Raw genomic sequence first — 23673 nt, 5'->3', positions numbered from 1 at the left:
TCATTATCACAGATTGAGAATGCATTTGTCAATCTGAAAGGTGGTAATTCCGCAAGGTGGATAGTGCCATTTCCATGGTCCACCTGTTTTCTACCAGTAGTGAGGCAGGGTGTGACGGGAGTGAGCTATGAGATCTGTTTTGTGTACATGAGCTGTGCGGTATAAATAAACTCTGGAAATAACCTGAAGCTGCCTGCAGGGATACGTCACTCCAGACAGGAATTTGCTTTCCAGAGGACAGCTGCGTGTGTCAGCAAAAAGCATAGCCGATGCACCCAGGATTGTCACTCAAAACAGCACTGTGGTGAAGAATGCAGTCTGAAGTAGAGCTCTGTCTTTATGTGCTAAGCATGCATCACACAGACTATATATAAAGTCTGGTAAAACCATTCGGAATCGCCTGTTCTTCTTACAACATCTTGTTGAGTACAAACCTGGGCTGAGACAGAGACAGGCTACAAAGTGGCTTTATTTCCATCAGCCTTTCCAAAACAGAACAAAACAGTAGTTATTTTTTCCCCAGTTGTTATAATTACCGAACATTGCAAGAATTGTAATGAGCAGCTCATTTTTTTGCCTCTCAGACTGTGGCCACAAGTGACATGCAGAGAGGAGGGAGGAGAAAGACCAACTGAAAAGAAAACCACTCATTCAAGGGATCCCCGTTACCACACTGCACCACCTGGAAAAATAATCTCATTCCAAAAATAAATGTTGCTTTGCCTAGCAGAAAGTGTCAATTAAGTTATTAAAAATAGTAAATGAGGTAAATCTATGAAATCACTTTGTTCATATCTTCCCTCTAAAAGGAAACCACGCCTGGCAGATTTGAGTCTTGGGGGATCACATTTAAGGGCTTCAGCAGAAACAGGAACTTTGGGGCTGTGATGCAGTGATGTATTGCATGTGTCCAATTAAAAAACAAACTTTTCTAGCAAGAACCATTGCTGTAATTCAACATATATGGTACAGACCCCAGGGGCACATACAGATATTAAAAAGATAAGGAGAAATAAGTGGAAGGGCATTATTTTGCTTATGGTTTATCAACTAAAAATGTAAAATTCTTAAAATATTGAAATAATAATTGAATTCAATTCAGTTTTATTTAATAAAACAAAAAATAAGACTTGAACTTTAATCAAGGTCCTGGATGCGACAGTAAAGTACAGTGGCGTCTCAGCATTCACAAGGGTTCAGTGCAGACAAATGTGAATTTGGCTATTTGCAACATGTACTCAAGCCCACCCCTACACTGTTGCATAATGTACTACAGTATATAGTACATATGGTTAAACACATAAGTAACCTTCCCTTATATGATAATTAAAGTACTAATGCATTGGCTTTAATTTAATGAAGAACCATTGATCAACTAAAACTTGGTACTTGCGTAGGGGGAAGGGAGAGACTCACTAACACGCTCAGTTCAGCTCACAATCTTAGTCTGTGGCACACTTCATTTGAAAGTTGCACTTAACCACCTCCAGCTCAGGTTTTTTTTGCATCCAAGACCTTGTCAGCCAGACTGAATCATGAATAAGGGAGTTCGCGAATGTTAAATTTGCAGATATGGAGACCCTACTGTAATTTAAAAATGCAATCCCTGAGAGAAAGCTAAGCTTTTTTATTTTTTCCCCAGTACAAAACTGTGTCAAATGTGTGTTGTAATACACTTCAGCTGTCAATCTACAGTTTAAAAAAACCACACAGGCCCTACAGCATAGTGTTCCCATTTGCTTAGCTCTTAACAACTAAAAGACATATTTAAAGACAAATTTGACACATTTCACTGAGTTACATATCTTGGTCACTCTTCTGCTCCACTCGTGCTTTTTGATAGCGTCTTCGGAAAAAGCCACACTGAAAAAAAAGAATAACAATATACAGTACATAATCCTGTATGAGGAGATCTGATTATTTGTGTTGGTAGTGTAATGTGGGCGGAGCAAGATGTGTGCATGTGTCTTGTTGCATGTCTAGGACTATTTTTTGTTTTTGTTTTTTGTAGTTTTAGATGGTGATGCCAAAGACACATTTCCACCCTTTTTGAATGGCCAATAAAGAGGCTATATCTGTATTCTTGTCCTCATAGCAATTTGAATCTCTACTAGTCTAACTCCCCTAGCAGGAGGACCTCAGAATGTAAGACAGTAATGAGGCTGTATCTCACAGGGCACTGTGTCTTCAAAGAATCCAGGTTTGGCTGTCAATGACCAGGAGTGCTCATATTAGACACCCTCATATTGGATTTACTGGTCATCAAGTACAATTATTACAGCAGTATTTCAGGTGCGGAAGCTTTGATACTTTGTTCAGTAAATTACCTCCTGAGGGTTGAAGGCTGTAGTAGGTAGATTTTTCTTTATTCTTTCTGAGCGCTTTAAATGATGGTTGCATTATCAAAACCCAGTTTTTGTGTTGCCTGAATAAATCTTTTTACATATTTAGTACCTTTTTCATGATCTCCCCATTTTAACATTGGCATTCCTAACTGTATTCATTATTGTTATTATTTTCAGATCATATTGGTAACACTAGATCTGATTTTGTTATTGTGATGATATCTGCTGAACAAAAATGCATCAATATGCAATTTATTTTAACATAACCAAAACTTCAAGTGAATGCATGATGTTTCCATGGTTAAAAACTGACTGTTGTCAGTGTCCCACGCTTTGACTCTGTAAATCTGATCACTAAGAGGTGACAGAAGCCAACAGGTGACGAGACAAAATTAGAAATCTCTTTTTATATCCCCTGGGATGTTCTCCTTTTCGAAGGCTGAGAACAAAGGGTAGATTGTTCACAATTGGTATGACAAAGTCTAACCCGGATGTGGCACTTCCAAGTGTATAACAAGGCTACTTGATAAATGAAAAAAAGAGATGCCTAAGAAACAGAATAGATTTCATTACAATTATCTTTTGTCAGATCTCATTGAGGATTTTCACAAAAACCGTGGGCAACTGGATTGCTGTATCTCGATTGGAAGCTTATGGCTTTTGCAAGCCCTCATAACTTTCAGATGGCCAGAAAAAACCCTGCTCTGTGGAGCTACAGAAGCTACAGCTTACCTTTATTAGGATGAGGATTAAAAAGGCCAGGAAGACAAAGCCCCCGATAGAGCTCCCGACAATCACAGCCATCGACTTCACCACAGTCAGCTTCTCAATGGTCACCAGCACCTGTAGGGGAGAGGCGGCGTGAGCAGAGGAATCGGGTAGAACTGTTTCCATCCTTGTACACAGAACCTCAGTGTCAGCGTGTCAGTGGCCATCGCAGCTTGAACTAGTGGTCAGGGTTATGGACTCAAGTGTAAGGTGGGGGGATTGAATCCTGGTTGGGCGCCATTGTGGGAATCCATGTTGCTGAAGCTGATAACATTGGCTTTTTCTCCAAAAACGCCTGGGTAAGATCTTGGGATCAATTAGCTGCCAACTACCTAGTCGGGCCGTTTGGCCTCCTGATGTTTGTCAGCTTTCTCATGTCCTTACTGCTGTCTGCTATGATCAGCGTTTTAGGTGCATAATAAGAAGCCTCCTCACTCTCTTCCACCACCTGCCGAAGTATTGAGAACAGGAGGTGGACAAACCTTGCAGGAGGCAAAGAAGTGTCTGGGGAGTCAGGCACTCTTTAACGTGCTCTGCTGCTTTTTAAATATGTGGCTTAACACTGAGCTTGGTACTTGAAATCTGAAGGAACCAGGTCAGGCTGCTGGCAGTCATTCCTCTACATGCTCTAAGAAACAGCTTAATGTAAAGCTTGGATCAATAAACGGGCTGTGTTGACGTTCTCATATGTCCATGCTCTCACAGATCTGAAGCAACTGACATGGATGAAAAGAAGTGTTTTAATGTACCTCTTCATATCGTCCTCCTTCGTCTGCCTCGTACTGAGCGGAGTCAAAACTAAGAAAAGCTCTAGCTGTTAGATTTTCCCGCTGATCCTGCAATAAAAGAGAAATGCAGATTGTTCCCTTAATTCAACTGGGGGGGCGAAGCTGCAGAAAGGTTTCGCTCCACGGCGATCATGCAGAGTGAACATGAGGCTTCACGGTTGGGGCATTACTTGAATGTACAGAACTTCACCCAGGTTTCTCCAGTCCTTCAGGAATGAGCAGGAAGCTGGTAGCACGCTGCACTATGAATCGGCAGTTTGGACTGTATAATACATTGAATGAAACAGTTTTCATCATCCCCAATAAATGGGGGGGTTTGCGTTCTTGGTTTCAGCGATGAGTCGGGGACACTACTTGGGGAACGTATAACAGTTAATCATCAATCGCTGTTTTCGCTTATTTAAGACATACATTGTCGTACCTTTATGCTGATAACAGCCACCGATGCTTCCACAGTCAAGAGCTCGTCCAGTTCTTGCACGGTGCAGGTAAGTCTGTAAGTCTATGAAAATTACAGAGATAAATATAAATGGGTTGTAAGAATTATTTTCATTGTGTGTGTGTTAAACTTAAGCTGCTGCACCTAGTTAAGGAGGAGTATGGAACTTGGAAATTGATAAAGGGTTGCTACTGGTTACGAACTCATTCAACTGCTTTTTAAGAGCTGAAAGCATATTTTTAAGCATGCTTCAAGTAGAAATTTTAGTCTGAATAAGTAAGAATTTGGTGGGGTCAAAAACAAGATGATGCAGGAGTTTACCCAGGAGCAGAGCTGGGAACAAATGCAGTTCAAAGGCAGCATCATGCATCACGTGATGGTGTAGCTTACCTTTCCATTATCTTGAGGTTGAGCGCTGCAGTTTGTTGTGTGCCTCTGAAAGACATTATGTTAAGACTGAGCCAGTTAGAGAGAGAACCTATACTGCATACTCGAATACCGGAAGTGAAACACATTAAAAATGATATTTACCGCTTTGTAGCTCACAATGGTCACCTGTGTGTCTCTCTCTTTCAGTGGAATGTCGATGTTCACAACAATGTTAGCATTGTACCTGTTTTCTCCATGTATCTGCATAGAAAATTAAAAACTTGCAGTTCATTAAAAAATGAGTGTCACACAGAAATATTTTTCCAAGATGTAATATGCTGCAGGGAAGACAACACTGGAAGATGCATCATTGGAGATGACAGGACTCTAGAGATGTACAAAACATAACAAAGGCAAAACGAAAAAAATAATAATGGTATGCTTTTTTAAAAAAAAAAGACTTCTCTTCCTGTCTGAACAGTTTACTTGCCTGGAACAGGTATTCCAGCTCCTGCTTTTTGCCCATTGACTCTTCAGTCACATGTATGTAAGCTGGTTTAGCCTTCCTGTAGGCAGGAAAAGGAAACATTAGTCTTGTGCAATGTTCTCCAAAAATGTCTTCTCAATTCAAGAACTTACCCAGTAAGGCTGACTTTAAGGGCGTTTTTAACTGCAAATCGGTAGGTTTCTTCAGTCAGCACTTGGAGACCATTATTTTCACTATATGAAACAAAATAAAAAAAAAGTAATAAGTGAAGTTTCTTTCCCTAAGAACAAACTGTAAATGTATTGACAACTAGGTATAATTGACACCATTCTTCCTATCAATTATATTGCAAACAAGTGTTGTAGAGTACACAACTATATATAGTATCCTTTTAAAATATTAAGTTCAGTTTCAGTCTCTCACTTCGACATTAAATAATTGGTTTGGCACAATCAATTATTTAGATTGGGCTTCGGTGGAAGAACTGAAGTCGGGCCCAAGCTTTAACACAGAATGAAACCATAATGGACATCCAAAGTAAAAACGCATCACTTAGAGGTTCAGGCATTTTTTACTCTCTCTCTTCCTTTTCAGAGATAAAGCTCACTTACCATGTAATGTTAGCAGTGATTTGGGTGCTGTTTTCCTGTATTTTATGAGACTCTTCTATCTGCCAGGAGATGGTGAAGTTGACCTTAAAAGTACAAAGAGTCTTGACAACATTGTGATGGTGTAAGAAAAAAGACCAAACCTTACCACTACGCCTTACAAAAGGTTATTGACACACTGAGTATCCTTATGAAAGCACAAAATCAAATACTGGATGATAAACAGGAATTTTCATCACAGCTTAAGTTAACTTACTTCACTTTGCGCCTTCATAACTGGATATCGTATTTGACAAGTCAGTTTTGTGTTATCAACTGGATTTGCACAGGAAATGCCCTTATTCTCCTGTAAAGAGGGAAGAGGATACTGCTTGAGTTAAAGGAATTGATGGTGATGACATCAATCACTTTCTGGTCAATGACAACATGACTGAAAATGTAATTCTAGGGCTGGCTTATTAAAGCCTGCGAGAGGAGTGGTTTGAAGTTTTTTTTGTAGTCTGGTTCTATTCCAACCGGTTTGTGAAATGAAATAGGTCATTTTAAATTAAAATAGTTTCTTCCGAGTTTTTTGTTTGGCAACATGTATTTGAGCTGTCAAATAATTTATCTCCTCTGAATATCATTTTATTTTAGAAGATATGAAATTATATTATCCCCATATTACTATAAAATAGCTAATGATTATTACTGTTTAATATTTATTTAAATGTACTTGGTTTTGTTAACAACTAAAACATGAACTATGGTGTGGTATATATATATATTGTAGTGTACTGAAAAGAAAGCAGTTCCTGAGCATTCTTCTGATGGGGAAAAAATGAAAATAAACAAATTGTATTTTTGGGTTGAACAGCTACAATTGAAGAGTTAATGCCTCTAATCCACCCAAAATGAAATCGTTGATAATGACTAACTGAAGTGTAAGAGTTAAACAAGGGTGAGAGAAGTATTACCATTAACAAGGACAGCTTGTTGTACTGAAGGAAATGGGGATAAGTTAAAACCAGTATGGTCATGTGGGAGTCTTCTCCGATGTTCTTCATGTTAAAGCCTAAGCTGAGATCCTTAGTAGATCCAATAACCAGTGTTTTATCCCTGGGAAAAAAGATGTTTAATGAAATAAATATTAAATAAATGTTTTCAGAAGGTATTATACTGCCTGTTGAGGACACGCAGCAGCATGGCAGGAGATAATTCTGAGCCTTAATGCCTCCGGTAACTGCTTTCATCCTGAGAGTCACACTGAGCCTAACTTGGAAGCCAGGGTGGAAGAGATGACAGGCCCTGCAGGGTGCACACCTTTACAATAATTAAGGGGGCAATTTTGAAACGCCAGTTTACTTGATTGGCTCTGGGAAGAAACGGGAGCAGCTGGAGGAAAGCCTTAAGAACTGGAAAAGCATGCAACCTCTATCCTAGCTGCTGAACCTCCTCACCATGCTAGCGAGATGCAGCACAGCTGTACAGGTGTAGGGATAATGGTGTTAAGATCGATAGGTGTTCTACAATGTTAAAAGCTGTGCTCTTGACTTTTTTTTATCTGGTAAGAGGGTAATATGAAATTCTGCTATTCAGGTTCAGTAGAAACTGGGCTAAAGAGTTAACCGAATAAAATGACGTTCAGATATGTCCCTCCACCCAGTGATGATCTAAGAAAAGAGCTTACTGGGGCAAGCTTGTTGACAAGGTGATGTTTGCAGTGCATATCTTGTCCGTTCCACAGTTTGTTTCAAAGGGAAGCTGAGGGAAAAAAATAATAATAGCATTGAGCAGGGTTTACAGGCCAATCTGAATTTAGTGTAGACCAAAAAACATCTTGATGTTTTAGGACAAGCAGCTAACAGACATATAAGAAGGAGCAGAGAGCCCTCTCTTATATTAAAAAAAAAATACATGGTCTTTTGTCCTTATCCAAATCCATGCTTAGCCAAACATGGTATTCTGAAAAGGTGTAACAAATGCTGTGCTGAAGAGTATAAATTTGTCACACAAGTAGATTTGATTGAATCCACTGGCAGAGAAACCTCTCATCCCTGTTCTGAACAGCAAATATTGTTGCCATTCTCCCACTGGGTTGTGCTTCATGAAACTGAAAGAATTTAACATAGTGTCCTGTTTCCGAATGACCTTTACTCAGATGAGGATCTAAGAGAAAAGTCTCATGTCTGAACTAGGCCACACAGGCCTGGAGAGAATATCAATTCTGATGCACACTTTTACCTGCTGGGAGATCTCATTGGGACTGAGCATATCGAGAACTCTGAGTGGACGGCTCTCAGAAGAGAGGTTTAGAGTGTAATTGAGTTTAATCTCTACAGGTGAGAAACAATCATCGGCGCATTCCTGGAGTAGACAAAAAAAAGCATGGAATTCTTTACCAAAGCAGCAGTATCATTTATCCACAACTGTACAAATTCAACTCAAATGTAGCACATATCTTCTATAAGTTATAGTGATGTCCAGCCCTGAGCTCCTTGTTACATCCTAATACCAGGTAATTATGAAGTTTGTTCCATTTCCGCTGTTCATATTTTACACTTGGTTTGTTACTGTTTCAGCGTGATGATGGACAAGAATGAAAAAGCTCCTAAGGAAGAGCCACTTCATGTTCGAGTGGTGACCACAGGGGAAAGGCGCCACTGCCGGGCTAGATGACTTCAATCTGTTACAGCTCAGCATGCTGTAAGAGGGCCACAGCCACACACTTTCAGCTATGCACTTGTCTCTGAGTGTCTCCAGCACGTACCAGGAACTGTAGAAGGATGTCGGGCAAGCATTCCATTGTGTTAATGAGTTTGAAAATACCAGAAATGGATTTGGGATCACCGTTCGCAAAAGACAGTCGTTTTTTCTCTTTGTTTGGGTCGAGGACCAGGTGGTAGTGAATGGGTAGTTCCTCTGTTTTTTCTACAGGAAAGAAATGTACAAAATGAAGGAAAATGGAAATGATACAGAACAACAGAGCAAGAGTATCATATACACCTGGTGACAAATGAGCACAAAGTCTTGGGTTCACCTTTTTTTGGTTTTTGTCACGTTGGGTGAAATCTTGGATGTGCGCCCTCATGTAATGAGCAGTAAGTCATAGATTAGGAATATTTTCTAGTTAGGGTTAGAAACATCATTAAACCTTGGTTTCAGCCAGGTCTATTTTTGCATTTCCCATGACTTAATAAAGATGGGCTGTGGTGAGAGGTTTGACATGAGAGTTTTGTGAGTACTAGGTGGATACTGACTGTAGTTAAGACATTTCTTAGGAAGAGCCAGTCAAACTTTTTCATTCAGCTCCTCTGCTGCATAATGTTACGCCTTTGGCTTCAGGGGGCAGGACTTCCTTTAAAGGACTTGTAACTGATTGGTTCAAAAATAGCTCTGGGCTCCCTTCATGTTTTAAATGCAGCGATCTGATTAGTCCAAATGTTTTGACAACACATGCATGCTCTTTCTGCATGGACTGGTACAATGTCACACTGACACTGAATCTGACTTGGGAGACGTTCAATTAACTGACTCACTATAATTCACTAGCATTTCTAGTATCATAAAAAAAACAGTGATGTGCAATGCTATGCTTCATAGATTGGACGGTCTCTAACATTAACGTAACATTTAATTGTTTGGTGCTTCCTGGCTTTGACAACAATAAATGACTCTCCCACCATATGATACTGAAACATGGATAAAATAATAATTACACACTTACTCTTAATCTCTCTTTTAACTGAGTTAAAGCAGATTTTTGCAGAAATCTTTTTAGAATCCTGACCACTTTGCTTATTCAGGGAAATGTATGGAGGGTCTAACGTTACTTGAGGTTTGAAGACGATGACAGGCAGTGAGCTAAAAGTTAAAAAAAAGTGTATACATTATGTATACATCAAGCAACATTACATTACTAATACAGTATAAATGGAGTAAGCATTATCTGATGAATTGTGTTCAGTAGTAGAGAAACCTAGGCTTTAAATTGGGATTTTCCAGTTTCTTAGTTCAGTAATATGACAAGTGGCCTTTATAGTTACCTATTCCTAATGTACCTTATTGTTCCATTTAGCAAATAATTTAATGAAGGCACCACTTGTCTTTGGGGGATGACAGGTATTCATATTCTTGTTCAACTTGATTTCAAAGAGGTTTAATTTAAGCCACCCTCTATTTAATTGCTCACAACTAAATCATTCCATGTCTTCCAAGATCAGCAGCTTAATGGTGGTTTCTGAATTCCACTCACCTGGAACATTTTAGAAATGCCAAGCTAAAAAAAAAATATGAGTACACTAACACAACCATTGATAAAACATTTAAACTGTACATGAGAAAAATATAATTTTGTTTAATGTTATTATGTAATGCTCATCTATTATATGTTATAAAGCATTTATAAATGAAATTTGCAGCTTTTAAAGTGTTATTCATTATTTTTACACTTTTAATGTACCACTAGGGTGTCCTGAGTCAACCTGCTGAGCCAGTAGCATGTCAGAAAGGGTTTATTTTTAATTAGAAAAACACTTTCTGAAATGATCCAGCAATTCAGCCTCCGTGTCCGGACTAAATGATCGGCCCTGTGCGGTGCAGCGTACCTCAATACAGTGACCTTCCCCAGGCTTCCCACACTGATATCTATTTGTCCATCTTTATCCAGGTCGGACATCCCACTCACTGACTGACCGAAGAATCGTAGCTTCACATCGAAATCAGCCGCTGCTATTCTCTGAAATAGACCAGGATTATTCACAGCCTCTGTTCTGATCTCCAGAGCAGTAACTGTTACAGCTGCACTAGGTTTTTTTATTACTTGTGCATCTAAAAGATTGGATATCCAGTATTCCCTGGAATGGACATGCGGCTCCGTCTAATTCATTTACTCCGTCGACTCCTGTATCGGCTGTGGTTTCCCAACAAGACGGAAAAATAACGAGTGGTTAAAAAAATGACTTTAAGATTGAATAACAGAAAAATCAAGGATACAGCCCGGAATAAATAAAAAAATACCTTCAAACCCTTTTTTCACTATCAGTTGGAAACACAAACTGCTCTGACAAACAAAAACCCATCAAGTATTGGGATGTAATTTTCATGGGTGAATGGGTCAAGCTTTGAAAATCATTACTGGTGTATTTTTATAATCACTTTGGCTTTTACTTGCTTTAAAAAAGCGACATTAAAAACCATCATTACTTTTAAAAGCAGAAAAGTAGAGGATATATAATAAGTATTTTAGTGCAGAAGTGTGAGTCAGATTCAGCAGAAGAAAGAAAAACATTTTTGCCACACACGCTTATCAATCAGTTGGGAACAGAATACAGTAAAATTTAGTACCAAGAAGTGATCTTTCTCAGTTCCTGGTTTCATATGGAGAGCAAAAACGTCCCCATTGGCCACTAGATGGAGTAACAGAGTAATGTCAAAGGATAACAAATTGATGAGAAGGGTGTACTATACTGTACTGTATTGTGATTGTGCACAGTGCCCTCAGCATTGTGAACAGTAAAGTATAAACTACAAATTATGCTTGATTGTAAAGCACGCTGTATTTTTTATATGAAATGAATGACTCATGTGCAGGAAAGGAAATGCTTTACTCAATGTTTACTAGTTTGGAATAATTTACAGCTGGGCCTAGTCTAAACCAAACGTTCCAGGCATTTGTCTGAGGATTGTAAATCTTTTTTTTTTAGATGGACAATTCTCTTGCCTGCGAGTGATGGTCCTTGATCCCATTTTCATAGCCGTTGTAAATGTAGATGCTCCCTGATTTTCCGTCTCCTTCCATTGGAGCTCCAACTGCAATGTCGTTGTAGCCGTTGTCGTCGATGTCCCCGATGTTGGCAATCGCTGATCCGAACCTGGCAAAGGTGTATCTGTTCATTCCCCGCCATTCCGATTCCTTGATGAAGAGCCCCTGTGGAAGTCCAACATTTTCGCAAAATCAGACAGAGAGAACAAGGCACTCTTGAAAAGGAAACTTATTTGTTTCTTCTGTAAATAGTAGAAAATAAAAAATGCTCTAAAGAACAGAATGTCTTTGGGCATATTTTTCAGTTTAGTAGCTAAAGAAATGTAAGATTTTATCCAAATCCAGGTGTCTCTTTCACACATTCTTCCAGACTGGTCTTCGGTTTAAGAGTTTTAAAGATGATTGCTCTGAGAAGCCGAGTGTGTTGAATTGGTTTTATTTCCTGTAGATGTTTATCTTCATGTCTTTGGCTTCTTCCGACTCACCTGGCTCAGTCTGTAGACATAAACTTTGCCTTCTTCTCCTTTTTGGTGAAACAGTGGAGCTCCAATTAAGAGGTGGTCTGTGATGCCATTTTTATCGGTATCAAGAACACAAAGCTCAGCACCAAAATAAGAGCCCACCTATTTGTAAAAGAGAGGACATACATTTAGGTTACGTTTCAGAGACAACAGGAAATTGATTGGTAGTGTGTCACTTAACACTCTAAAACCATAATGAAAACATTTGTGTTTAAGTCAACATTCTGTGCTGAGCTTTTGGTATCGTGGTCTAAAATGCAAGTAATTCAGTAATTAATCAGATTTATTAAAAAAAATTCAAATGCAAAAGTATTCAACCCATTCGGTCTCATTTTGTTGAATTACAGATCACATATACAGTTTTTAAATTGAATATTTTATGATGAAAGCATGAATGCTCAAAAGAGTCAATAAGCATTAACTTATAGGTGAAATAAATGACATGTCAGCAACAACTGGAAAGAAAAAGCAGGAAGTAAAATGTTGATTGTATACGTATTCACCTTTTCAATTCAATTCAATTCAACTTTATTGTCATTAAACTTACACAGGTGCATAGTATAATGAAAAGTGTTTCTCATTAGTCACTCAGGTGCAGTATATAAATAGGACAGAAGATGAGACAATAGACAGTTACACAATAAGACAGTTACACAATAGCAATAATAGTAACATGTAATAACATAACATAAATAACATGTAATCAAGTAATCATTTTTTTGCAACAATTACAGCTACAGGTCTTTTTGGGATAGGACTCTGTTTTTCATACTAGGAATTAGTATGAAAATTTTCTCCTTTACAGAGCTTGTGCAAGTTTGCAAAGAAGTAATGTTGGTGGGGCATTATTTGGGCAGCAGTTTTTAAGGTCTTGCCACTGATTTTCTATTGGAATCAAATCAAGATTTTGACTGCATCACTCAAAGATAATCAATTCCTTATGTTAAGCCACTGCAGTGTAGCTGTGGCGTTGTACTTTAGTCACCATTAAGTCACCTACAAAAAGGTGAAATTATATCCCAGGTTTTGGTCTTTAGCAGACTAAATAAGGTGTTACTAGAGCATTTCTCTGTATTTTGCTCCATCTCTTTTTCCCTTAATCTTGACAAACTGAGGATAAGCACCCCCATTGTATGATGCTGCCATGTTCGACAGTGGGGATAGAGCTGCCTGGCTGATGTGCTGTGCTGGGTTTTGTTAGACATAATGGCTTGTATTTAGACCTAAAAGTTCAAATTTTATCTCATCGGCCCACAAAACCTTTTGACACGTCATGTGTGCAGTATCGCTTGAATGCTTTGTTGCAATACTCATGCAAGAGCGTTCTTGCTTGAGGAAGTTCCTACAGGGGAGTTTTGTGGAGTGATGGGGATTTTCTCCCATCTCAGCCATTGAGAGCCCTTGCAACGTTACCATTGGCCTCAAGGTGGCATCCTTCTTCCTGGGATATTTGAGGAGTAGCCGGATGTAGCCAGTATCAGGGTGACTTCCACTTATCATGGACTTCACCGTCTATTACTTCTATTATCCCCGAGTAGCTGTAAAAGCTCATTGGTTGAATTTAGTGTAAGTTGGGTGGAGTGGTGGCTCTGTGGCTAAGGATCTGCGCCTGTGACTGGAAGGTTGCCGGTTCAAATCCTGCGGCCGGCAGAGGAATCCTACTCCGTTGGGCCCTGAGCAAGGCCCTTAACCCCAACTGCTCCAGGGGCGCCGTACAATGGCAGACCCTGCGCTCTGACCCCAAGCTTCTCTCCCTGTCTGTGTGCCTGTGTCTCCATGGAGAAAAAAAAAAAGCTGGGGTATGTGAAAAGATGAATTCCTAATGCAAGAAATTGTATAGGGCTAATAAAGAAACATTATCAACATTATTAAGTACCAGCTTAGACACTACTTGAAGAGAAACCCACATACCTGCTCTCCGGACAGTGTCTGCTGTGCTGCATGAGAAGTCCCATTGAAGACCAGCACACTGCCTGAGAAACTGTGACGAGGGGCTCCCGACACATACAGACTGCCACTGACTCCCTTCACAGCTGCTACACTGTAGCCTGAAGTGGAAGAAAAGCTCTTTAGGACCAGAGTTTTGAATTTTGACACAGAATTAATGCTGTAGCGAAGCCATAGTCTACACACTGAGATAAAACGGATGGTTGGGTGATTAGACTGCAACACAAATTGGGCTGCAGTTTTAATAATAATAGAGCAAATATACAGTAATTGATGCTATCTGATTCTTATGCAGGTACACTATTAGATCATAAAGTAAATTGAATAATGTGTCACCTAAGTAGGATAATTTTTCTTTTGTCGATGATTCGTTTAGAAACCTTATTGTGTCATCTGGGTTTTTTATAATTAAGCCACCATTCCAGTCGTATGCCCCCACTGCGCCGAAAAGAACAGTGCCCTGAAAGAGAATGGCAAAATGTAAACATTAATTTGGGAATATTTTGAACAACGACAGCCGAATGACTATTCTTGACTAAACATATTATGTATTAATTTACTGCTACAAAATTACTAAAACTGTGGATAAGGGTGTCTGCTAAGCAAATAAATAATGATAATAATAGCACACTCAGTCTGCATTCCTGCCCTGCTGATTAAGTGCAAATAAAGTCTGAAAAAAGAAAATGGCACAAGGGTTGTGAAACTGCATATTTACTGAACTTTCTTTCCATATTTATTGACCTTCTGTCAACCCGTTAGTCAATGAAAAAAGCCTTGAAAACATCCTAAATATTTCCAACTGCTCATTACTATGATTTTCATTTGCATTTCCTACAGGATTGTAACCACACGTACAGGGTCCCCAGTCCTGGTCTGGAGGGCTAGTGTGGCCACCAGTTTAGCAGTCCAGCTGGTCCCTTAACGATCCGAATCGGCTCATTATCGGATTCATTACCAACTTCTGCCACCTTTCTGGGTGCTGATACCACCTGTGACACACTGACTCCCCCACGACCAGAGCTGGGACCCCTGCCCTTTGGAGTATAACAGTTATTCCCCGACAAACGTGGCCAAAAACGAGCAACTTAAAAAGAATGCAAACGCTCAACTCACATCGATCGCAAAATCAATGCTGAACCCAGCTTCGGAAAGCTCGAAGAGGAAGGCTGCTCCCTGCTGTGTCCCTGTGAGGGCAGAGAATACACAGTCAAGGAGACCAGCAGAATTACCAGCCTCTAGTTTTCCGATGGTCAGTAGCTTCAAATATTCAACAGGTGATGAGGCAGACTTTAGACCAACAGCGTTTATCACTAATTTACCACTTATTCAGTTTTGGCACTGCCAAACATTTTCAGGATCCCCCATAACTTAACGCCCTTGCGTGGGGATTACAGGATTCTTTGTGACAAGTCACCAGCAATAAAAGGGTGGCAGAGGGATGCCAAAGATTGAATTATGGGAAGGAGCGACCTGGATGTTGGCAAGGGAAGGGGAGTTACACCAATGGTGTAATGTTCTCCATGGTGTTGTCATGGCTACCCTACGGTTTGTATATCCCCCGATAACTAAAAAAATCTTTCACCCGTGCCTTCTTAGAAGTTTTAGAAGTTGCTTTACCTTCTATTCCAGTGATGCTTTTTTCAAGCAAGGAGAGTATGCCATCCAAAGCTGCATAGTTATCAACCTTAAATAAATGCTCATCATCTGGGTCTGAAGCAATGTCTTGTAGTTCAGTTACTGCCTTTGTCTGATTAAAATCAGCACCAACCTGAAATTCAGCACAGTTTGACATATTAACAGCTTTAATGTGTTCTGTGTTTTTTTTAATTCTGATAATGAGAAAAACATCAAATCTCTGTTAGGTAATATTTTAGTGGTTATGTTGAGAGCACTGGTGTGGAAAACCTACCCCAATAGCAAATCGGGTTACAGCTTTCATTTTTGGCATCATCAAAACATCTGAGAGATTCATTGGGTCTAGAAATATCCTTCCATCTGTCAGAACAATCATGATCTTCTTAGCATTCTCTTTAGATCCATTTTCAGCAACAAAGACATGTTCACTGTCAAACAATCACAGTACAGACATAAGCACGGTTACAAATACAACCTCCTGTTCTTGGTTTTAAATGCATTTCCACATAGTTTCCACATAGTCTGCGCGCTCTGGTTTGTGGTTGTGTTCCACAGGGTGGGCTTTAATGTCCTTGTGGGATTTTGAATACTTGTATCGCACGTAATCCTAATTCACCTTCGCGTTCAGCAGGGGCGGCCCTTGGTTTAGATGAACTAGGCGACTGCCCAGGACCCCAAGGCCACAGGGTGCCCCTCAGTGTGCCACATGACATTGTTTTAATCAGCACTTTTACATGTGAGTCAACATTCCCCACCAGTGGCTCTGTCTGTTGCTGCTGCTCTTGACTAGGCTGTTAAACCTTGTTAGTTTTAAGTCATGATATTATTGGCTGTGAATGTAAGTGTAGTGGCTTATGAACCGTCGATGTGGCAAATGGCACATCTTCACCATAAGACGATGATATTCGTGTGGTTTCAGCCGCTGCTACACCGAATGCTATTGGTTTTAATTTGGGCAAGTAGGAGATGCTGTGCTGATCAATTGTATAAGTCTTTCATTAAATCTAACGTGCAGAAAATCCGGATAAGCGATCTCAAAACGGAGGCAGTCCAATTTAAGACACTGTAATAATACATGTGCTGTATATTTCATTTGGTTTTTAGTCTGTCAGATCCATGTAACTAGCAAACATTAGACATGCTACATTTTCTTACTAATGGAAGTGTTTTATGAGATGTTGACAGATTCACGGTTCATGTTATTACTTTCAGTGTTAAACTACATGTTATCTTTGTGAAATGTGCACCCATATTAAATTATTGACGTGCTTTATGGATTCAGGATCCAGACCCTTAATGAAGAGTTGTTTTATTGGCTTCATAATCTGTGTGTTTCATCCAGATAGGTGCTGTGAGAAAACAACAGAAATATCTGAGCAGCAGTAGTTAGCTCAGTCTGTTCATCTCACTACTCTGTTAGGACAACGGCAACATTTCCAGTAAAAGCAAGAACATTAATCTGTTATACACTTGAGAATTGTTATAGATTTGTTTCTTGTAAATTTGAAATTGATTCTTTCTATTATTTATAGAGTAAGAATTTGTTTTACCATTTTCTCACCATAATGTATATTGAAAAAGCACAAATAAAACAGACATATTAATATTTTATTTTCTGAATAATTTAGTATTATTGATGTCCTATTCATGCTAGTTCACATCAGCTTTTCTGCTACGAAATCAAGGCTCATAATGCATTTGTACTGTATATACAGTATAATGTGCGTATCAGGCTGAAATTGATGATTGCATATATAGTCATTAGAATTGATAATATACCACAAACACTGGATAAGAGGTACTTTTTTCAATTTCCAGGGTGTAAAAACATCATAATACTGAGAAAATATTTTAAATCTTGTCTTCCCCTAGGAACAATTGAATGCTTGGTCATCCTACCCACAGGCCATTCTGTAAACCATCAGGGACTTAGTCTGTACTTACAGGACGTGATACATAGCAGAAGCAGTTTTTGTGTAGTTGTAGATCTGCTGAATATCACTAACTTTTCTTAATGCGTATTCAGGTTTCTCATTTTCTTTGAGTGAGAGTTCAGTTCGTATATCCTTTCCATATTGAACGAGTGCAAATCTACACTGGAACAAGAAAATAATATTTTAGACAACAGTTGTAACTTTATTCTCTTCAAGTATTTAAACAATTTTAAACATTAAAATCAGTACTTATATTCAAATAAAGAGGAGGCTACTTGGCTTATCTAGCCTGTAAAATAGTTAATAGTCAATTGATCAAGTCATTTCTGGAAAGCAAGAAGGGTTTCAACTTCAACAGCATGATTCAGTTACTTGTTCCATTCTGCCACAACGCTTTGCTTAAACAAATGCCTCTTGTTTTTAATGCACTTCCATGTAGTACATATTATATAAATAATTATATATAAAGGTTACTGTCTGTGTTTTTGAAGGTTTTCTTTAATGGATTCATAACTCACTCAACTTATTGGCACCAAATTTGGCACACTGATGCCACACTGTGATGCTGAGATTTTAGAAAAATAATTCCTGAGCCTTGCATTTGTACTGTAGTGTCTTGTGCAAAATGCCCACATTTACAGCTATAACTTTGTTATAACTCACACAATCCACACCACATTTTGCACAAAGGTGTGGTTCACTTTAATTTACCATCCTGGGCAACACTGGGAACCACAGCTAGTGCCCTTTTGCTGTATAAAACCTGTATTGACCAGGAAACATTGCAGATAAGTTTGGTATTTTTTAAAAGAGCCCAGTACTTACATCAAAGCAGGTTTCCCAAACTTTTTTCATCACATTAGTTACGAATTCTTTTGCCCTTTCAAAATCTTCTCCAGAAATGCTTCCAGAACCATCCAAGACAAAGGCAATCTCTGTCCCAGCATCTTAAAATCAAATTCTGTAGTTAGTCACATGAGGTGTAAGTGGTCTTAATGTGGCTGATTTTCTGTGAGGGCACTATCTACAGTGCACAATGACTCAACACAGCAGTCTTGCTCATATACCTCTACTCTAATGTAGCACTGTGGCCATAAATTAATAAAGTGATGCCCTCTGAATTTTGTACCATTTTGTAGATACTGTACTGTACTGCATCTGATATAGATTCTCTGAAGCTATTTATGGTGCCACTTTTGGGGGCTGGAAAAGACACTTTATCATATAAATGCATTTCAAATCTATTGATGAGTAGTAACTTGTATATGAGAATAGTCTGTCTGATGTTAATAAACATGTATGAGTAATATGTTGTAAAGGTAAGTTCCTACTAGGTTATTAACATTCCTTAACATCTTGTCAGCAAATTTCACATTATAAAGAATTTAGAATTCCAGATATGGAATTGAACCCAGAGCCACAGCTCTATGAGGCAGCAATACTAGCCACTGTGCTGCTAACATACAGGAGTCATTGGGAAATATTTAGTAACTAAAACAGAAATATTGTTCAGGATGTCCCCTGATACCGGGACTAAGATATTCTGACCCTGTATGTTTGGGATGAATTACTTTATTCACCTCTCACCTGCCCATTATGTTTAGAATGAATTACTCCATAAGGTCCATACCTTCTTCCTCCTCTTCCTCTTGGTTACTGCTCTCCCTCTTCCTCCGATGAAGGGCGGATCCTGAAATCATATTTGTACTCTAAATCATGAAGGGTTCTGACAGTGGACTTCTTCAGTGCAGCAGGGGGCAGGAGTGGAAATTAAGAGGAGGACTGACTAACAGGAGGCACTTCTCTACCCAGAGAGTGGTGGGAGTGTGGAACAAACTACGTGTTCTTGCACCTGATAACTCAGAATCCTTTACATAATCCCAATCCATTAAGTCTAGCAGCTAATCAACCTAGTATCAGGTATATGTTACAACCATATGGCCTCCTCTTTTTTCTAACCTTTCTCATGTTTCAGCAAAACACATCACAATGGTGTAAACCTGCTTCATTTCTGTGAATCATCCTGCTTTCCACTTTCAGTTAAATCTTACTCTTGATCTTTCACCCAAACCTCCCTGGTTTAACACATTGTTCCCATGAACTAGAAATTTACACCTGAACATAAATATGTATCAGAAGCCATAACTAACATGCAGTATATGACATGAGGGATTACCGGAGTTCACTGAAAGGGATTCATCCTCTTGTTTGTTGGCATTGGTGTTGTTTCTTTTCATCTGCTTCACTACTAAAATCAAGACAAATCCATACAGATTTTTCTCGATCTTTGAGAAAACCTAAACAAGATGACCTGAAGAACCCCACCCAGACATTTCATTGAGTGTTCATCTTGATGACGACAGTCTATTCCTCATGCATGTGTACAGCTCAGATTAGGTACAGTGCAAATACGAATCCTGTTCTTGTAGATTTAGCATTATAATATAGAGGCTAAGTTGGTACTGTATTAAATTAATAAAGCTGGTATGCACAATTATTAGCATTATTATTAGCATGAAGCATTATTAGTATTATTAGTGTCTGTAAGTAATGCAAAATATGAAAAGACAATAAAACTGTCAAAATTATTAAGCGCAAGTTGTGACATAAACTTTTATCTTCATTCTTCAGACTTTTTCAGATTTTTTGATGCTATTTGCAGACACTTTTCCTTTATAGGCTTTTAATACATGCGCACAGTAGAAACACTTAAGCTCTGTTTCCTGTAAGCAGTGATATTCTTATTCTGTTACAGTTTCTTCGGTCACATGTAGCACCAAGCAGTACCGAGTGATGCAGGAGCAATGTCAGAAATCTCCTGGAAGCCTGCCTTGAGGAGGGAGCAAACTCCATTCAGATCTTCGTTTGTGGCCTTGCGTGTCCGGTGTTGTTGACAGACCTGAGAGGCGAAAACGAAATTCCTAGAAAATCTGATTGTCAGCTTATTGCAAATCTCCAAAATCCATAAATTTGATGGTATGACTAAGAAACAAATCTTGTACAAATCCCATACGGCAACCAGCCTGAATCAGTACTAAAATGAAGGGAAAGGCATGAGCTACACGATTTTGAAATACACAATTACAAGCAGGGCAGGAGTAAGAGAAGAGAGCATTGACTTCAGGCTGTGAAGTACAGCTTGCTCAGAAGAAAGGAAGCTGTGGTGTGGCAGATGGGTTTAAGAAAGTAGTGGTAGACTGTGTCTGTGTAGCACAGCTGTATTCGCTGTCTGGTCTCATGCAAAGCATGCAGAAATACTGCTGCACTGCTACTCTGCAAGCCTCCTAAATTTTTTGTGTTGGCATTTCTCACTTACGTCCTTGAACCATCTTTGAAATTGGAGCCGTTTTGGGAAATATTGCTCCTTCGCATGTGGAATCATCTGTCCCTTGGTTCGACAGTCTATGAATCCTCACCACCGCACAAAAAATGCTGGTTTGTTTTCTTAGTTGACCGTGAGATAATGATATGCCATTGCATTCTCTCGTGGCATTTCTGTGAGAACACTAAGATCTCCAAATACAATCAGAGCATTGCATTTTAATCTTAAATACTCTTCTTAGTTACAGAAAACAAAAACTCTCTCGTAGCATTAGCAAGAGACAGAAAAGAAACCTTACCAGGTATGTTGATCCATCTGAGCTTTTGGCTGCTGATATGATAGGTTTCCGATAGCTTTTCTCTTTCGCTACAAGGTCAAAGATAAATACCCAGATCACCCCCATTTCTTGCACAAGGGAACACAATATTGTCTGCATATCAAAAATCAGGGAACTGGACTTGTACCTGTGAGGCTGACTTCAGTACAGTGTGCTGAGACCTTGCAGTCATAAAGTCTACCATACTGCTGGTCGCTCATATTGTCCAAGGGAGAAGTAACTAAGATCCTGTGATAAAAGAAACAGGTCCTTAAAGATTGGGAGAAGATCACCGTTGCGTTTTATTTACAAATATTAAAGATTGCTAGTTAGCTACACTCCTATAAGGCTATTATAATATCAAGTTAATATATCAACAAGCATAAAGACAAACATTGTTATTAAGATTACCACATGTACCACAATATACTATTTTAAATTGAAGAATATAAGCAACAAGAAAGTGCCAGAAACTTCATGAAGCAGAGGATAATGTAACTCTTTACACTACTCACCCATCCTCATACTGAAGGACAGATTGCCCTAGGGAAGGGCTGTTCAATTCTTCAAAAGTTTTAATCGGCTTGGAGTAAATATTAAAACCCTCCACTGCATATACAGCTGCAAATTCAACAATAATATGAGGTTAGGTACGTTAGATTTATCTTTATAGGGATGGAACTGCACAGCCCTCCAGTACCAGAGTAATATGAGAGAGGAAGAGGGAAAAAAATAAATGAATTAAGGAAGGAGATTTTCACTATCAGTCCAAAGGGGTGACCAGATCATCCAAACGTGCTCAGTACTCGAGTGGAGACCATGTGTCAGTTCTTCCAGAGGTAGAAATGCAGATGCGCGAGAGTCGCATTTCAACATGGTGCATGTACCACGGAGACAGAACACAGCAGCAAAATACATGTCTCAGCAACATGAACAATTTCAGATTTTATCCAGTGCATGGTCGTGTCGGACTGGGAGTGCAAGCTGGCAAGAAACAGGCACAAGGCAGGGTACACCCTGGACAGGACGCCCGTCCATTGCAGGGCGTGTTCGCGCACACACACACACACCAGGGCCATTTTCCCCCAAATTCAATTAACCTACAAACTATATCTTTGGACTGTGGGAGGAAACATGCGAGCACTCCACGCAGACAGCACCCCAGAAACTGAACCCAGGGTGCCGGCTGTAGCGCTGGGCCACTCCCCTGACCGCTAATGTATCATTATTTCTCAGCTTCTTGAAAACAAAAAAGCCTTCACCGTCGCCAGTTTCCAAATTCGTTTGCGTTATATCCTAAAAGTTTGCTCCCTTTGTTGTATGAAAATAATGTATCTATTTTGTTGAACTATTGAAACACGTTGCAGTGCTTATCACGATTTAGTACTTTATGTATTAATACATCTCGAAACTGGTGCACATTTTGAGCTGCCAGTAATATATATATATATTCTGGCAAGAGGTGATGACGTTGTTGGGTGGTGAGTGCTAGATTTTAGCTTCGTTGGAGAAAGAATATGAAAAATAGGACAAGGGTGTTCTCAAATGAATGCATTATGTTGAGAATGTTTTATTACAGAAGAGCTACCACACCCGTACCGCAGCCGAACTTGAGATTTTAAACATCATACTCTTCAGCACGAAATGTAATACATATAAAAAAGACATTTAGAGGGAGAAAAAGAAGTCAGACACTGACGAAAATGGAGGGGTCTTATTTTATATTTCACGTTCTGCACTTCTCAATGAGCTTGAGGTTCCGTATAATATAGTAAGAACTCTCAGTGCAGAAAGTGTAAAAGAGTATTTTCATCACGTCCGAGACATTTTCGCACCTTTTAATTAAACCCCCCAAACATTTATTTTATATAAAGTTTAACACGCGTAACACAAGAGCAAGTAATGACTTCTGCAGCTACGGAATTGATTACAAGGAAAGTTGTACTCACTGATTAGCCACAATAGACAATTATGTGCCATTTCGGTGTGGTTTCCGTAATAAATCTTTTAAAAGTTGGTAATACCAGCGACATGTGCCTCGCATAGCAGACAGACAGACTTGTTCCGAAGAGGATGTGGGATGTCTGTCGCATAGTCACATGCAAGTCTGTCTACTTCATAACTTTTCTTCCTAAAATACAGTTCGGGTTTAGAAACTCGTTTAAGGTGTAAGTTATCCAATCAAGTTTTATTTTTTTCCGTCTAATATGCGTTTGCACTTAAAGTACTAAATTGCGCATTTTTTTCCTGATAGTTCCTACACACCGCCTCTACTGTATTGTACTGTTTTTTTTGCACAGGTATATCAATACGTATAACAAGAACAGGGAGAAACGTTAAGAAATTAAAGGTCAAAAAAAAAAAAGAAATTAAAGGTCAGAGGGGATTGTCAAATCAGCAACGCAAAAATCTATTTTAACAAAATTGTTAACAAAGCATGATTAGTTT

The 23673-nt window shown here is 39.1% G+C and overlaps 1 protein-coding gene across 2 annotated transcripts; it reads right to left on the bottom strand.

Moving 5' to 3' along the window:
• Positions 1-451: 451 nt before the first annotated feature.
• Positions 452-23354, bottom strand: LOC148643572 (integrin alpha-E-like). Of its 2 annotated transcripts, XM_088616162.1 has the most exons (32): positions 23175-23353; positions 21741-21846; positions 21374-21474; positions 21208-21275; positions 20375-20486; positions 19764-19835; positions 19218-19277; positions 18413-18534; positions 17598-17749; positions 15928-16081; positions 15636-15786; positions 15132-15202; positions 14352-14475; positions 13980-14116; positions 12033-12170; positions 11506-11712; positions 10391-10521; positions 9511-9647; positions 8554-8714; positions 8028-8150; positions 7474-7547; positions 6761-6902; positions 6061-6150; positions 5808-5890; positions 5349-5429; positions 5200-5275; positions 4872-4970; positions 4731-4775; positions 4323-4403; positions 3863-3949; positions 3078-3188; positions 452-1863 (listed from the first exon to the last, which is right to left on the bottom strand). In XM_088616162.1, the coding sequence occupies exons 1-32, from the start codon at positions 23203-23205 to the stop codon at positions 1798-1800; spliced, it is 3393 nt and encodes a 1130-aa protein (XP_088472288.1). In that variant the 5' UTR covers positions 23206-23353; the 3' UTR covers positions 452-1797. The 2 variants fall into 2 exon arrangements, with proteins under 2 accessions (XP_088472288.1, XP_088472289.1); XM_088616163.1 differs by lacking the exon at positions 19764-19835 and having other exon boundaries at positions 23175-23354.
• Between the last annotated feature and the right edge of the window lie 319 nt (positions 23355-23673).

This window comes from Lepisosteus platostomus, chromosome 22, assembly GCF_059453375.1.
Source record: "Lepisosteus platostomus isolate fLepPlt1 chromosome 22, fLepPlt1.hap1, whole genome shotgun sequence".
NCBI classification, from domain to species: Eukaryota; Metazoa; Chordata; class Actinopteri; order Semionotiformes; family Lepisosteidae; genus Lepisosteus; species Lepisosteus platostomus.
The sequence above is the reverse complement of the archived record's forward strand: the minus strand, read 5'-3'. Positions and strand labels throughout refer to the sequence as shown.

Excerpts from the sequence above, each read along its gene's own strand:
- LOC148643572 (XM_088616162.1), bottom strand. The coding sequence starts at position 23,205 with ATGGCACATAATTGTCTATTGTGGCTAATCA. Across the intron at positions 17,750-18,412 it reads TTTGGGAAACCTGCTTTGAT|TGTAGATTTGCACTCGTTCA; the intron begins GTAAGTACTGGG and ends TTCTTGTTCCAG. Across the intron at positions 5,276-5,348 it reads CTTAAAGTCAGCCTTACTGG|GAAGGCTAAACCAGCTTACA; the intron begins GTAAGTTCTTGA and ends TCCTGCCTACAG.